Source organism: Protopterus annectens, chromosome 7.part0, assembly GCF_019279795.1.
Source record: "Protopterus annectens isolate FY-2018-M chromosome 7.part0, PAN1.0, whole genome shotgun sequence".
Lineage (NCBI taxonomy): Eukaryota > Metazoa > Chordata > Ceratodontiformes > Protopteridae > Protopterus > Protopterus annectens.
Window position 1 is genome coordinate 1,431,281,196 of NC_056739.1, and position 17,063 is coordinate 1,431,298,258.

Consider the following 17,063-nt stretch of genomic DNA (forward strand, 5'->3'; position numbering starts at 1 on the left):
TTGAATTGTAGCCTTTGAAGCCAGTGGAGTGGAATGGACCAGGGCTGTTCTACAAAGTAAGCTGGAGACTCGGAGGCTCAAATGACAGCTGGGAAGAAGTGTCAGTGAGGCAGCATTCTCACACAGTGAAACATGCACCCACCTTTCAACTATACGACATCAAAGTTCAGGCTGTTAATGACTTGGGACCCGGACCAGAGCCACAAGTTAAGCATGGATTCTCTGGTGAAGATGGTAAGATTTATTATACTGTCATTTCTAAATACCTCTCTGACCATACTTCTCAACTGTCCACATTTTTGCTGAATGTCTGGATTTTTGCTTCAATATTTTTGGTCTGTTCCTCATAAAATGTGTTGTTTTGACATAAACCATTAAAGTCTGAAATCACAAAATCATGACAAATATTTATGTTTCAGACTTCAGAAAATGCGTGCTTGCACAAAATTTGTTTTTCTAGCACTGTTTAAGTGGATAAAACCATTATTTAAAAGCAGTCTCTATTTTTGGACCTTTGTGCCTCCATTATTTTTAGCTTTGTGCAGATTTCTTGCACTAAGAGGTTGAGAGGTATGTGTCTGACAGTTGCTAACATCAACACCAGGCAAAACAATTGAACATTTCTGTGTACATTTTACTGAAGCACACTGCTGTAGTCTCCTACAGAAATGTGCTGACCTGCTGTATCATAAATCAAGCAATGTTGTATTCAGTATGTTCTTAATAAGCTGACTGCTCTATCATACCTCACATAATTTTGTATTCATTTCAGTAATAATATGTAGTACAGAAAACATGCAAAAGCCCAAATAAAAAGATAAACGACTCATAAAGACAAAGAGGAAATGATAAATGTTAATTATTACAGAAAAGATAAAAACGTGAGATCTGATTGAGATACTTGCAATTTACATTTCTAATTAGAGAAAGCAAGCAAAGCATTGTTCAGAGGAAAGAACAAGAGAAAAGAATTAATGCATAATACCAAAAAGAACAAATAAGACTTGTTGTCAAGGTGAGATCATATATAGTAACATTAAGATAATAATTTTTGTGCATTTGTCTTGCAGTGGAAATTGAAAAGGGTAAAATACCACCGGTGTCTTAAAGTAGATGGAAGAAGCTGGTTCACAGTTGTCTTCCATAATAACCCAATTCTTTGAAATAATATTCCTATCTGTTTGCCCAAAGTTACCATAGTGTGCAATCATGGCTTTAGAAAAATTATTATCCTGACTCTTCTTCTGTTCCTCAGGGGTCCTGTCATACCCTAATAAAGGTAAAAATCCCCCCATTCATTAAGAATCTCTTCCCCCAAAGGGTAAACCAATTATTCAGGGTAACCCCTATCCAAAAACATTTGTGTGAGGGTACCCAACTCACATTTAAGGTCAACCAAAGTGGAACACATTCTAGCTCCTCGAATCATTTGCCCCCTCACCAGATTTTTCTTTATGTGAAAGGGGTGTCTACTATCAAAAGCCAATAAACTATTTGAATATGTAGGTTTTCTGTTAACCTTAGATGTAAAGGTTCCCGTTAACCTATCAATTGAAATGGTGACATCTACGTAATCAGTTGTATCAGGGGAAAAGATGTGCTTGAGCTTGAAATAAGGAGAAATAAAAATTATTTGCCACTGTTTCTCCACCCTTCCAAAGAACAAAAACATCATCCAGGTAATGGAGGTACAGAATACATTCCTTTTCAAACTTAGAGATGAAAACATACTTCTTTTCCCAAGTTGCCATGACCAAATTTGCAAAAATAGGGGCATTGCTAGACCCCATAGCCACCCCTTTTAATTGCCTGAAGTATTTGCTTTCAAAAGTGATGCAGTTGTTTAAAATTACCTCCATGATGTCCAACACAAAATTAGTGAGCCCTTTATCCAAATTAGTGTAGTCATAAATGGCCTCATGAAAAAACTCAATACCTACCTGTCCCATGAGGAATATAATTGAACAGGTCCACTACATCAGTAGTAGAAAACCCCGTGGAATAACCACAAAATCCTTAGTTCTCGTTAAAAAATTCCATGAATCAATTAATACATGGGGTATGGGGTGCATAGAATTCTTCAAAAGTCGGTCAAAAAAATACCCAAAGAATAGATTGAGCTATTGTGAGCTGCCACTATCAATCTATAAGGGGGATGTTCAACACTCTTATGAACTTTGGGGATACCAAAGACAGTGGGGATGTATGGATATTCATTCATCAAAAATCTGTGCACCTCTTCATTGATGACCCCCTGAAAAAAGACTGTCCTCGATAAATACCTGTGTCCTCCTGTATGCAATGTTTATCTGGTTGAGGGAAACTATTTTGTATTGGTCCGTGTCATTTAAGAGAGTCGCTATATCCTTAATATAATCATTTCTGTCTACTATGACAATCCCTCCCTCTTTATCGGGCTTCATAATTCTCAGATGGTCTGTTGTTCTCAAAATTCCTAATAATTCTTCCTCATCTCTAGTGAGGTTAAAGAACCTGTCTTATTGGGAGTGAAAGGCCTGATAAATTTCCCTAATACATACCTTTTCAAAACTGCCCAATGTAGGATGTGGGTGGGGGGGGTGAACACACTTTTCTTCTTGAATAACCCAGGTTTGTCTGCCCTATTACTGTCCTTGAAATATAAATCAAAGTTTAATTTTCTCAAATAAAGTTTGAATAATTATCATTTCCAAAATGTCAGTGTTCCTACTAGGGACAAATCTTAAACTTCTTTTAAAAAGAGAAAAATGTGTTTCAGTAATAACCTCATCTGTGTAGTTATAGATGCTGAACCTCAAATAGCTCAACATCTTTCCCCCAAAGGATGAAATGATATAGCACCCCTGCTGGTTTGGGCTTAATACCTGTTCCCTCTGTTGTTTCTCCAATAATTCCTCTGCCCCCTCTGTCTCTGCCCATTGGACATCCCCTGTTGCCCTAAAAAATTGGAACTATTCTGATTTCTGTTAAATATTCTCTCAGACATTTTAGGGTAGGAAAATTCTGTTCAAATACCTCTTCTTCCTCATTGTAATAGTGTGGTGTAACATTGTCATCCCTCAGCCCCCTCATCAAAATTCACTGAAGCCATCCCCATTTCAAAACCTCCTTCTCAGACTATATTGATAGGTGGTTCTCGGTAACTTTTGGGCAAAGGGTAGGCAATCTTCTGTTTGTATTCCAGTTCATCTCTTTTTAAATTTCTCTGCTTCCTTGCTACATTTTCCTTCACTTATTGTTCAGTTTTATCAAACACATTGTCATATTTTAATTCATACCTACCAAAATTATCATTCACTAAAATGTCATTATTTAAATTATCAATTTATTCTAACAACTGGTTAATCCTATTAGAATTAATTTTAATGATAAAATTCAGTAATTCAATACCGTGTCTGTCGAACATAGCTAATAATTCCTCAACCTCAGGTTGACCAACCGACATACCGTTAGGGAATTTACTTGTTCTAAGACCCTTTGGTACTCTCTGTAACCAAATGCATTTGGAAAGGTATGCATTCTCGACCTGTAAATTACATACCTTTGCCATTTTCAGTTCAAATTCCTGTAGCTTGCTGTGTAACTCCTTTGGTTTAGTCCCACTGTCCTGATTGATGAAAGACAAGACCTTGGCCAGCCACCGTTGAAATCACGTGTCCCTGTTCTCTGTTTCCATGGATTTTGACATATTTTGTCCACAGGGAATACTCTGTATACCAGAAGTAGATAGTGAGCCCAGACTTCCAAAGAATCCTGTTTTACTACATGAAGGTGGAGTCTGTGAGCCAGTCATCATTGATTGGGTTGAACCCTGCACTCTGTCCAATGTAGATTGCAATTGCTGATACTGCTATGACATCACTTTAATAAGTTGGGTCAGGTTGCCGTCTTCACCATTCGGTGCCAGATCTTTGTGACTGACTGCCTCAGTCGAAGTACCAAATTGTGTCTCCAGTCCATTAAGCGTATCCATGCCTCGCAAAGTCAAATACAAAGCTACAATCACAGCAAAGGCCAATGATAAGTCCTAGTACACAGGCAATAAGGAGGTAAGACCATGCTCCTCACCACAAAACCAATAATGTAAACGGAGCGATCAGGTGGATCAATCCACACAATAAAACAAAATTCCACCTTGGTCTAAACTTTCTTTAAGGACCTTCCTTATAGGATACGGCAAAAGGGACTCAGAAATGTGGAGCATGTAAGTACTGTCCACATATTCTTGAGGGAACACATGTTATTGCAGGTGAATTCCAGACAAGGGTCCATTTGGTCAATGGCAATTGTAATAGTAAGGGTTTAGTCTACTTGAGTATATGTTCAGGGTGCTAAAGATTTTATGTGGGAAAATCAGAGAGAGTGCTCCATAAGCATATTTATGAGCATTTATATGGTATAGAAACTAAGAACCCCAACAACTCCCTATTTAAACACACATTGATTTGTACAGGACAAGCTAGTTTCAAGTTTGGGATCCTGGAAATCGTACTGAGGAACCCTAGGGGAGGGGATTGGGGTAATAATTTTTGTAATAGTGAGATTAGATGGCAGCTTAAATTGGGAGCAATGTACCCACCAGGTATGAATGAACACTTCTCTTTGGCACCCATACTAAAAGACAAAGCACTCGTACTTTGATTCATATTGAATTACTTTTGTGCAAGGATTTTATGTGTTTTACAACAGTTTTAAATTACAAGTGAGTTTTTGAAGAGTTAATTATGTGTGTAATTGATTGATTTAATTTCACTGGGTGTTTTTTTAATTGAAGTGATGAATGGGACTATTATTTAAACAGCCCAAATGGTGAGACACTTTGGTTTGATAAAGTCCACGATATATGTGGATGAAAGCACTTACCATTTGGAACTGTTTTATTTGAGGTTTTTTGCTGTTGCTATTTTGCTGCTACTGGCTCATTTACAAGATTTTTATGAACATTTTCTGCAATTTTGGAGAATAAACTGAGTTTTTCAACTGTACTGGGTGAACTTATTTCAGGCTTACGAAGTTTAGACCACAGTGGAATTTTGTTTTATTCTGTGGTTTGATCCACCTGATCAATCCGTTTGCATTATTAATATATAAATATATATATATATATATATATATATATATATATATATATATATATATATATATATACATACACACAGTAGATACAGATATATATGTATATAGGTGTGTCATTCATGTGATTATAATCAGGTTACTGAGTGCTGTGTTGTATGGGTGATGTGATCGTAAGTGTAACTGAGTCTTTCCTTCTTCAAAAATTAAGCCTAGGTACAAAGAAATTATATTTGGATTCAGCAATTGGCTACATAGTTAGTGCCATTCCAGGAGAATACAATATGTGTCAGAATGGGATGAAATGGTCAACAGTCTTACTTTATTTACAAGGTTTGGCCTACACCTCTCTTCAATGCTTCTGCATACTCATTAAAGTTTTTGCTGTCCCCATAGTGGCTTTTTAGGCAGATTCCAGCTAAAGTGCAGTGATATTGGTGCAACATATAGCACCCTTGTCTCTTGGTGCTGGAAGGCCAGATGCTCTAGATTCTATTTCAACTCCAGGTGGCACTGCAGTGTTAAGGGAGTGATATACTTTTGAGTATTTCATCCTTTGGGTGAGATGTTAAACTACAGTTAAATCTGCCTGAGTTGGTATTAGCTCAGACGGATATAAAACATCTTCTGGCACCTATTAAACAGAGAAGGTGAATGTTATTAGTATTTAAAATTAAAAGAGCCATACAAAAACTAAAAAAAACAGATACGTACTCATGAACCATTAGCAGAATACAACGGTAAACAGAAGAAATAACACATTGTAATGTATATCATGTTATAACACAAGTAACATAATATATATATATATATATATATATATATATATATATATATATATATATATAGTAAATCACTATTAATATTATCTTTTTCAACCTCCTTGCTACAGCTATTTCTTTACCTAATATCCACTAATCTCCATTTGCTTGTTAAAAAGTATTTCTTTTGTTCTTGCTTGCCATAAATGATAACTAACTGCTATACATAAATAATAATAATAGGGTATATCATTTTTACAGTGAGTTGGTAAATATCCACACACCAAACTTTTCATTGTTATATTTTGTATTGCTTGAAATTCGTATAATTCTGTAAGATTTTGCCAAAATTGCTATAGAAAATTGGGTACTTACGTATTATCGCAACCAGATTTTTAACGGCAATAGCGGTTGCTTCACAATCATTAAATATGCTAGTTAATGTTGTAAAACTGTTGTAGAATGTCTACTTTTGTACCACAAAAGTGTCTTTTCTTTACTTATATCAACAAAATGTAAAAAACATAGTGTTCATGTTTCTTTCAGCACTTTACCACAAGCATATTTATTATTTCAAGTCCGCCTGCTGCACGTTCCTTTGCTTGCCCATAAAAAAGACTGCTTCCCACCACATAGTAAAAGAAAACCACCGAAAGTCCTATCAACATCATTATCTTAGTAATGAAATCAATGATCGCTGAAGTAGTATGTGCTTTTGTCAGAACATGCCACCTTCACAAATCTAAAACATCAGTCCTACCAAGTTTTTCATAGAAAAATGACCACGGAATCAGCTGTCAACATCATCCACCCTCACGATTTAAAAGCATTAATAATCCAATGGTTCTTTTCAAGGCCGATTAAAACATTGTTAAAATAAAAAGTTTACGAAAGCCACATTTTTTTGTCTCTGTGTTTTCCTTATCTGAACTTATCCTTACCTAAACTAGCTGCAGTGTTTTGAACATCTGATAGGAAGCAAAGACAATCGAGGGGATTTTCAAGTAGAAAAAATGGCAGTACTGCAAAATCATTTTGACATTCTTCATTCGAGTTTTTTTTTTTTTTTTTTGGATTACCCTCTCTATTGTAATTGATCCCCAAAGTGAGACTATCATTAGGGGAATGAAAGGAAGTTAGCAGATTCAAAAGATTTTGCAGTACTGCCATTGTTTCTCCTTGGAAATCCTCTCGATTGTCTTTGCTTCCTATCGAATGTTCTGATGTAGGTAAAAGGGCAGAGACACTGCAGCTAGTTTTTCCAGTCAAGCTACCACAGTCGGTGAAGAAGCAGCAGCGGAAGAAAATGGTGACTACTTTCCCAAGCCCTCTGTTTACAGCCCAGCCTTCCATTAAAACTTAAAAATGTCTGACCTTACTTGTAAAACACAAATTAGACAAACCTTACAGGGCAAACCCAAACATCCATTCTTCAATTTTACGTCAGTTATCGCAGCATGAAAATCTGGTTGCAATAATACGTAAGTACCGAAAATTGTTATAATCCAGGGCATGAATAAAGGTATGTACCATGGTTTCTATCTGATTACAAAACAGTTTATTTCAATAAGTGCTTTATTATCATATCACCCTTCACAGGTAATTTCCAAAGCATGAGACACCATAAAAATAAATATTTGCCCTTCTCCCAATGTTTAAATGTTTGCAGTCTAGCTCTAATAGCATTCTGCACAGATCTTTCAAAATCTTACCAAATCTTTTTTATCCCTTTCATTAAGTTCAGTAGACATAAGTGTTTTTCCTTCTATTTATAGTATTCTACCAATCACCATATTTTGTTTATAAAATCATATATAAAGGTTGCTGTGTACTAAATATCATTGATTGAAACATCCAGTACAAAAAAGAGATGCTAAATATACTGTGGGATTTCTCAATTGCAAGCCATCATTTTCTTAATTTATTTTATATAAAACCTCTTTTAATAGGGTTCAGACTAAAAAACAAAAAATGTTGCGATAAAACATATCTATTCATTGGGAAAACTTGCTTTATAGATTAGTACTAGGCTAACTGCCCTTGCAAGTCATTTTAAGCCTAGCTAATTATCCCTTGTAGGACTCAAACCCTGCACTTTGCGTTTGTAAGGCAAACACCTTAACCATTAGACCACCCTCCCATCCGCAAAGATTATGGTGTCATATCCTCCAATGGAGGTCCATAGAAATTGGTTCATCGATTAGTACTAGGCTAAGCCTAGCCAATTACCCGATGTGAGATTCAAACGCTGCATTTTATGTCTGTAAGGTAAACACCTTAACCATTATGCCAGCCTCCCACCTTTACAGCTGAGTTTTCCCAGGACTAATACATTTAATAAATATATATTTTTTCCTAAATGCTAATCTAAAACTCCTACTTAATTAAATATGATGATGAATACTTTCCAATAAATTTGTCCTTTGTTGTGTGATAACATTTCTAAAAAATATCTCAATATAGTCCATAAAAAAATTCCACTTCTACTATTATTTTATGATCTCTAAAAACTTTACTTTTGACTTATTCATATTTAATCCAATCCCTTGTAAATAGATTTCTAATTTATGCATAACCAAAAACTTTCACATTTCCACAAATCAAATAATAATAATCATAAAACATTACAAGTGTGTATCTCCCAGTTGATGTTAACCTCAGTCTCAGTCTCATTAGGACCTTACTGTTGGGAAATAACCCCTTTTTATTTTTCAGTGCACTGCCTATTAGTACAGATATCAGCACACCAAAAGTAAGTCAATGCAGAAGAACAAAGCAAATACTTTACTATTACTCAGTCCATGAAAGAACAAGAAAACAAAATAAGTTAGTGGCTTCCTATTCTTCTCAAATATGCTGGCTTTATTTATCTTTGATACATGCTTTCATCCGAAGAGTTCATCGTTAATATCTTTAAGAGGCAGAGTATGAGGTTAGCACCAACTTGTAGATACTTCCTTGGGTTGATGTTTTATGCTTATTTCTGCTTAACAGCAGCATTTGGTGGGGTAAGTGGGAAGGAGTATACAGGAGTTATCTGACATAGACCCCTTAGTGTGTGTTTACAAATCAAAGAATAGCACAAATAAAAGAACAAGGGAGCTCAGTCTTCACCAACAAATAAATTAAACAGGGTGGAAAGATAGCTTATTCATGCATTGCCATCCTCACTACTAGAATAAAGTCTTGCTGCAAATTATGTATTATCCTCTTTTAAACAGGAACTTGATGACTAGATGAGTATTCAAAAAGCTCACCTCTGTCTTAATTGTCCTTGACCTCTGTGAAAAGAGAAGTGTTGTCTAAGAGTAGGAAATGGCAAGGCACAGATAGTCACATGACCCAGTGCCTTGTATTATGGGTGTGTGTTGTTTCAATGTGTATATTGGTGTGTGTGTGTGTGTGTGTGTGTGTGTGTGTGTGTGTGTGTGTGTGTGTGTGTGTGTGTGTGTGCAGTTTGTGGGTATTTTAGTGACTGTCAATGGAATGTGCTGTAGTATGATGTGTTGATGTGTTGAGTATTTAAATGTGTTTGCATGTGGGGCAATGGATGTTTCTTTCTATTAATCACTATATACTCATGTATATATAGAAAGAGTTAGAGAGAAAGAGTGAGAGAGAGAGAGAGTCTTAGATACATACTTAGTAACGATCCTAATTTGCAAATTTGCAATAGGTGATTGTTCAGTAATTAGTGGAGTAGAATGGTACAGATCTGCTTAAGATTAAATGAGAAATGGGGCTCTCTGGATTTAATGTACTGTCTTCATATGTACCAGCGCAAGTGCCATGGTAATAATTTACAGTGATTTCAACTACCCCACCATTAACTGGGAAAGCTACTCATGTACCAACTCTTTTGCTCAACGTTTTCTGGAATTCATAAATTCCAGTGCCTTGGATCAACTTATCCACACCCCCACTAGGGGCAGCAATATCCTAGACCTGGTCATTACCAACATGGGCGACCAGTGTTCCACACCAGAGGTCAATTCCTCGTTGGTCATATCCAACCACAAGCTAATCACCCTAGACTTCCACATCTCGCCCCCACCCCTCATTAGGGAAACAACCGTAAAAAAATTCTCCAAAGCCAACTTCACGCTTCTTAAGAAAGAAGTGGCAAACTTCACGACACCCATGCAGATGGACAGTAGAGATATGACTGCTGAATCCTACACAAATGCACTTTATAAGCACTTACATGAGTGCATGGATTGTGCTATCCCAAATAGAACCAAGATGCTATCCTCCAAAAAAAGGAAGTCAATCTGGTGGTCTGCCATAAACAAACTCTACAACAGAAGAAAGAAACTGTTGCAAAAAATAGTAAAATCCCATGCTTGGAGGAACTCCCTGGTCAGCCTCAGTAAGAAGCTGAGATCCCTCATAAAATCCTCCAAAGCTAGTTATGAAAACAAAATCACAACTGATTCTAAAGACAACCACAAAGCATTCTGTAGCTATGTCAAGAATCTCAATGGCAACACTCAGATCTGCTCTGAGTTACAAGTTACAGCACAATGGCACTAAATATACAGAACCAACCGATATTGCCAACATCCTGGCAGATAGGTTCAGTGCTAACTTTACCCCCCTCTCACCCCCTAAAGGGCCCATCTCTATACTGGAAGAATGCAAAGTGCCTGTAATCACGGCTGCACAGGTAAAAACCTCACTCTCCAAAGCCAAGAACACAGCATCCATGGGACCCGACAGCATCCCTGGCTGCATTCTACATTAAGTACAGAATGAACTGGCACCCCACCTAAGTACCATGTTCAGTCATAGCCTCACCTCAGGCTTTTTGCCCATTGAATGGTGCAATGTGACAGTTATCCCACTCCACAAAGTGGGAGCCACAATAGACCCCTGGAACTACTGCCCCATTAGCCTGATGAGCCTGGTCTGCAAGGCCATGGAACATATCATCATGGAACTCATAAACAAAAACATTGGTAATCTCCAAACTCTGGACCCCAACCAGTTCGGGTTTGTAAAAGGAAAATCATGTCTCCTAAACCTGATAGACTTCTTTGAAGCAGTCACCAAAGCTATAGATGAGGGTAAGGTGGTTCACACTGCCTATCTAGATCTCGCCAAGGCTTTCGACACCATCCCTCACTCTGGAATTATAGATAAACTCACTAAACTATGTATAAATCCCTATGTCACAAGATGGGTTGCCAACTGGCTTACTGACAAAACCCACACTGTGAAAGTAGCAGACTCCAAATCCGACTTCAGACCAGTGACAAGTGGAGTACCACAGGGTTCAGTCCTGGGTCCTCTACTGTTTGGTATATACTTCTCTGAAGTACAGGCTAACACAGAAGGTCTTTGGCTAACTAAGTTCACAGATAACTGCAAACTAGGAGCCATAATCAAAACTCCTAATGATGTGGACATCCTACAAAAAGACTTCACTGAGACAGATGCCTGGTGTCAAAGCCATGGTCTCAAGCTCAATGCCACAAAGTGCATTGTCATCCCCTTTGGTAAAAACTCTGTACCCATGAACTACCACATAGGCAGTAGTCTACTTAACACTGAAAGTGTGATAAGAGACCTTGGGACACAGGTGGACAGTAGTCTCTCCTTTGATAATCAGATCGCCACAGTGGTCAGGAAATCCTTCTACATGGCACACCTCATCACAAAAGGTTTCTCAGCCAGAAAAAAAGAGATCATTGTTCCCCTCTACTCATCACTTATTAGACCCATTATAGAGTACAAAGCCCCTTTTGGTATGTACCTCACAAGACATCTACAAACAACTGGAAAGGCTGCAGAAATACCTCACAAAGAGGATTACTGGCCTCAAACAGATGCCCTATGCAAACAGTCTCAAAAAACTCCAGCTTTACTCCATCGCATATCTCCTAATCAGAGGCGATCTCTGCCTAATATACAAAGCTATGTCAAACCCAGAGCTGTTGTACATGCTCCACTTAAAGAAATCCCAGTCCCTCCAAGCTACACACTCTAGGGACCTAAACCTTGTCACCACAATAAACAGAACATGCTGGAGGGATAGATTCCTGTTCCAGAGACTTCCCACACTCTGGAACAGACTACCTATCTATGTCAAACAGAGCCCCTCATTAGCACTCTTCAAGAAAAATCTTGATGATTGGATGGGAAATAGGAAATTCACCCCAGGGATGACTTCTGTGACTCTGCTTGACAGGGGCACAGGAAAATAATTTTCTTGGGTGGCGAAAGCCAGGGTACCTTTTTGGCTAGGCTTATATAGGCCCTAGGGCCAATAGACTAGTACCTACCTATGAACCTATGAACAATGTTGCAGTCTTCTTAAATAAACTTAAAGTATGTGGATGAGCATATCAGCACACAGATATGAGTAGTTTTATCATATATCCTCATAAGACAAGTGTTTTTTGGGATTTTGGATGGTTGACCTTCAAATACAGTGTAAGAGTTTCTGCAATGTACCAATGCAATATACTTTGTATAAAATCACTGTCTGATGTTTCTGATGATGACAATGGGGCAGCTTCAAAAGTAAATAGAAGCATATTTTAATATATACTGTACCTCACTAGAAATCTTAATAGCTTTCATTATTCATGTAAATCAGGAAGACATACGAGTTGAACACATTGCTATCACTGTCCTGTATTTCTTCCCCTAGGGTCGGTAGGCTTACAGGGTGTCTTATAAGGCCTGCAAACACATAAATAATTTTATAGATATTAAAATTTAGCTTTAGAAAACTTTAAGTAGTTAGCCTGTAGGGAACATTCAAAAATATGTTGAAAAAACATTAAGTAGTTATCCCATGGGGAACATTCAGTAAATGTGCTTAACCAATATAAAAGTGGTAGTAGTGATATGAGCTAGACATAGCAGGTAGATGAAACACCAGATAAGGTTCTGTTTACTCACTGTGTATATGAGAATTGGACTTATAGGTCATATGGCATATAGTAAAGCATAATGTTTAGTCATGGTGAATAGGCTGAGTAGTTAGATATAATATAATATTTACACATCTGTTACTTAGACCAACTTATTCACTGCACATCTTTATTTAATGATGCACCAGGTACCTATGACAATATTTTCTTAGCTATTTATCTGTCTTTTGCAAGGTAGCTGACAGACACAAAATATTTTTGTTTTTCGGAATACAAAGCTTGAAGATCAAAACATATCTTTGGATGATTTTATACTTGCACACAAAATAGAATGTATAGGTACAGCCACCAACCTTAGGAGGGTAACAGTTTAGAACTCCTGAGGCAGTTCAGAAATACATTGAAATACATTGCACATGTACTTGCTAAACTTGAAGAAGGTGGGTGAAGCACTCAGTGTTATTGTTGCATTTTATGAAGTTTAGACATGAAAAGTGGCTTGTTTTAGTTATCAGTGTCAATGTTTTATAGTTCATTTAGTATATTCAGTAGCTGTAACTGAGCTGTAAGTCAAAAACAACTGCTTGTCTATATGAAGTTAATGTTGAGCCTTACCCATGGACTCATTCTTGTCTTCATTCATTTACATCTATACAACTAGTATAATTACAGTGTGAGATTTGTAGTATAATAGTTCCTGTGTACTTTATGCAATACACTGATAATTACTGCATTGCTTCGCTGAATTCTACAGCTTGTTAAGAGCCTAGCAGACTGTATTCTGAATTTATATTTCAGGAATTTGAAGTTATATTCCTCTTTATTAACAGTTCCACTGGAAGCCCCACAGAAAGTCTCTGTAGATATAATAAACAGTACACTAATCAAAGTCAGCTGGTCTAAGGTACCAAAAGAAAGCATCCGTGGTCATCTCAGAGGATATAAGGTAAGAACAACTATTTAAACTTCCCTTAATTTCAATTTAACTACTTTGTTAATAAACAGTAAGTGGAGAAAGATGACCACTTAAAAGTTGAACTGATACAAAACACATATTACCAGTGAGAACAAATTGGGATACTCATCTGGTTTGTCCTTCCTTTATCTGCTGTCCATGAAGTTTGACTGAGTTTATTTCTCCAAATCTTTTGGGTTTCTAGTACCATGATGGGAATGGACCCCATTCCTAAGTCAAAGTATGCTTAAGGTTCATGAGATTAGTATTGTTTCAGTCTTTGATGTTAAACAATAGTGCTTTTTGCGGCATCCACAATGTGCCCAGAACAGAGTCCTTTTGCAATTCCTATGGAATTACATGTATTGGTAGCATATCTAAATACGACTGTAAATTCTTTTTATGAGATCCATAGCTCCTACTACTGTTGGAACTGTCTGGGTATCCTTCTTCCACATTGCCTTTGTTTCTGCCTGCACATCCTGTTATTTTATGACTTTGTGTCTCTCTGTATGTAAGACACTGTAATCATTGGGTGTAGCAATTTCAGTGTTCAATGGTACTCTTGTCTCCCTTTCACAGACTCCTTTATCTGGGTTTGTCACAACTTTGAACTGTTGGTTATGGGTGATGCCATGTGATATAAACTTCATTGTTTTCTGTAATGCTTTGTATGCTGATGTTTCCAGTTCCTTCAACTACTTCAGTATTGTAATGTTTGCACAATCCCAAATGCAACAGTCTTTCCACATTATTATGTCGTTCAGCACACAGGCCCTCTGCCATTAGTGTAAGACATCCAGGAACAAGATGCGTGATAGTTTCCAGTTCTATTTTACAAAACCTGCATTTGTCAGTTTCCCTCACACATTCAATGGATTTTGTACACCAATGAGTATGTAGTCCACTATCCTATAATGCTAATATTAACCTTTCATCTTTTGGTTTAAATTCATCTCTCCTTAACCATTCCTGCATCAGATCCTGATTAAAATAAGGTTGTTCCAGGAGTTTTCCCTACTTGCAACTATATGCCTTTTCTACATTTATTGTCTTCTCATCAAATCCTTTACCTTATATTCTTTCTTTTGTTTTTTTGTTTTTTGACAGATTCAGTTGCTGTCTGATTTTTGTCTATTTCTGCTTTGATTTCCATTCCCCCTTGACAACAGTTTACGTCTGCTAAACTAAGATGGGAAGTCATCTTAGAGTTGTTCTCTTCATGCTTTAAAACTTTTGTTATGTTTGGTTCTGGTGACAAACCCAGAGCTGTTGGACATGCTTCACTTAAAGAAATTCCAATCCCGCCGAGTTATACGCTCTAGGGACCTAAACCTAGTCACCACAATAAACAGAACATGCTGGAGGGATAGATTCCTGTCCCAGAGACTTCCAATACTTTGGAACAAACTACCTATCTATATCAAACAAAGCTCCTCATTAGCACTCTTCAAGAAAAATCTTGATGATTGGATAGGAGATAGGAAATTCACCCCGGGGATGACTTCTGTGGGTCTGCTTGACAGGGGCACAGGAAAATAATTTTCTTGGGTGGCAAAAGCCAGGGTACCATTTGGCTAGGCTTATATAGGCCCTAGGGCCAATAGCCTAGTACCTACCTATGAACCTATTAACATATATGTATACAGCCCTATAATTGTAGATTTATAAATATAATTAGTTTCAAGGAGGTCCATACATCCTTTAGAATGAAGAATATATGATCTTGGTATACGCTGATTTTTACATATAGTTTGATAAGCATGAAGCATTTTTCTTGTTTTCCTGTCTAACTGATCCGAAACCTTTTGGGGCCTGTCCGTCACCACAAAACTGTAAGTTTAAACAAGAGGAGCAACTTGGTTTATAGCCTGGACTTTGTTCCTAGATGTCAGGACTGTTTTCTGTATTAATTTTTGTCTTCTAAAATATTCATTCCTAAGTTTTGTTCATATTTGTTCATATTTTATTGTTGATCCTTCATCAGTTCCCAAATATTTATACACTCCCTCCTGCTCAAGTTCCTTTATACCACATTCCTGTCCCAAACTGATATTTTCTTGGTGCCGCAGCTTTCCTGCTTTAAAGGTTGTTTTTGTACTTTATCAAGACCAAATGACATTCTTGTATCATCAGCTGAGAAAGTATACTGTGGCAATCCAGATTGTCATTAGTTTTGTATATTTTAACATAAATCCTTGTCTGAATATACTGATTATGTAATGATTTGTCTGTTCCTTTGAGTAAAATATGCGTGTGTACTTTACTACTCTATGTGGTCATCATGAAAAGGGAACAATTATATTTTAAAATTCTTTGCAGCAATGCCAAATGTCTCTCTGGTAACGTATTCAGGTTGTAGCCACTTTTCTTGGTAGTGCCTGTCTTGTAATTTATGATTGTACCATCAGTTACTAAAAATTATTGCAGCTTATTTTTTGCTGTATATGAACTCATGGTGTAATATGATAAACTGCTTATAACTATAGCTGTCAGTATTTCACAATTTCCATATTTGAGTGAACATTATTAAAGCAATGTGTATTACAAGTAATGAAATGGCATTATTTGAAAGGCATTATGAAAATGAACAGTTAACCTTGATATGTGCCATCAAAGTGCTGTTCTTTGAGAAATACTGTGAGCTGCTTACAGACATTATTAAAAACAAGCATATTTTCCATAATATTGAAAGCTATGTACATAACGTTTGATGAGTAGAACATGACTTGAAAGCTGGCAGCTAATAAATGTCCCTGGTGATACCATAGGCCTAATAGGCAAGGATATTCAGATCTAACTTTTTTGGAGACACATTGATGCAAAACTGGTGAATACAGGATGAGAGATTGCAACCTTTGAACAAGAATAACACATATTTTCCACCATTAAAGTAAAAGGTGGATGATACCCTCTCAAAATCGGAGAAGCACAAGTTCCAAGAATTTCTTTTGAGAATTAGAAATATCTCTGCATTATGGACATAAATAGACAAAAACATCCTCTTTTAGCACCACACAGACACCAGTTTGGGGAAAATTTTAATTTAAAATCCTTTAGCAGCCTAGATGCAAGCAATACAAAGAAGAGATCAAAAATGATGTTAAAACTAGGAGTACCCAATGAGTGGAATATGGAGCAGAATAGCCCTATTATGATAGTACAAAACCTGAAAAGTACTGTCCAAGTCTGTAATGATTTTACAAACATAATCACATCCCTTAAGTTCAACAGGATAGATGAGCTATTAGGGCAGCTGATAAAGCCATATTTCTTACTACCCCAGAGCTGACCAAGTGATATTGGTAGATTGTTTAACAGAAGAGGCTAAGGAGAAGGCTGCTTTCTGTACTGTAGATTGTCTACTCCAATATATTGCCCTTAACAGTTAGA

General features: G+C 36.9%; 1 protein-coding gene across 13 annotated transcripts in view; it reads left to right on the forward strand.

Annotated features, from left to right (window-relative positions):
• Window positions 1–17,063, forward strand: part of CHL1 (cell adhesion molecule L1 like) — a 1,311,467-nt gene that overhangs the window by 952,279 nt on the left and 342,125 nt on the right. For all 13 annotated transcript variants that reach the window (XM_044077996.1, XM_044078002.1, XM_044078005.1 and 10 more), the window contains 2 exons: window positions 12–234; window positions 13,546–13,661. In XM_044077996.1, the coding sequence (XP_043933931.1) occupies window positions 12–234; window positions 13,546–13,661 (339 nt within the window). The remainder of the gene's footprint in view (window positions 1–11; window positions 235–13,545; window positions 13,662–17,063) is intronic.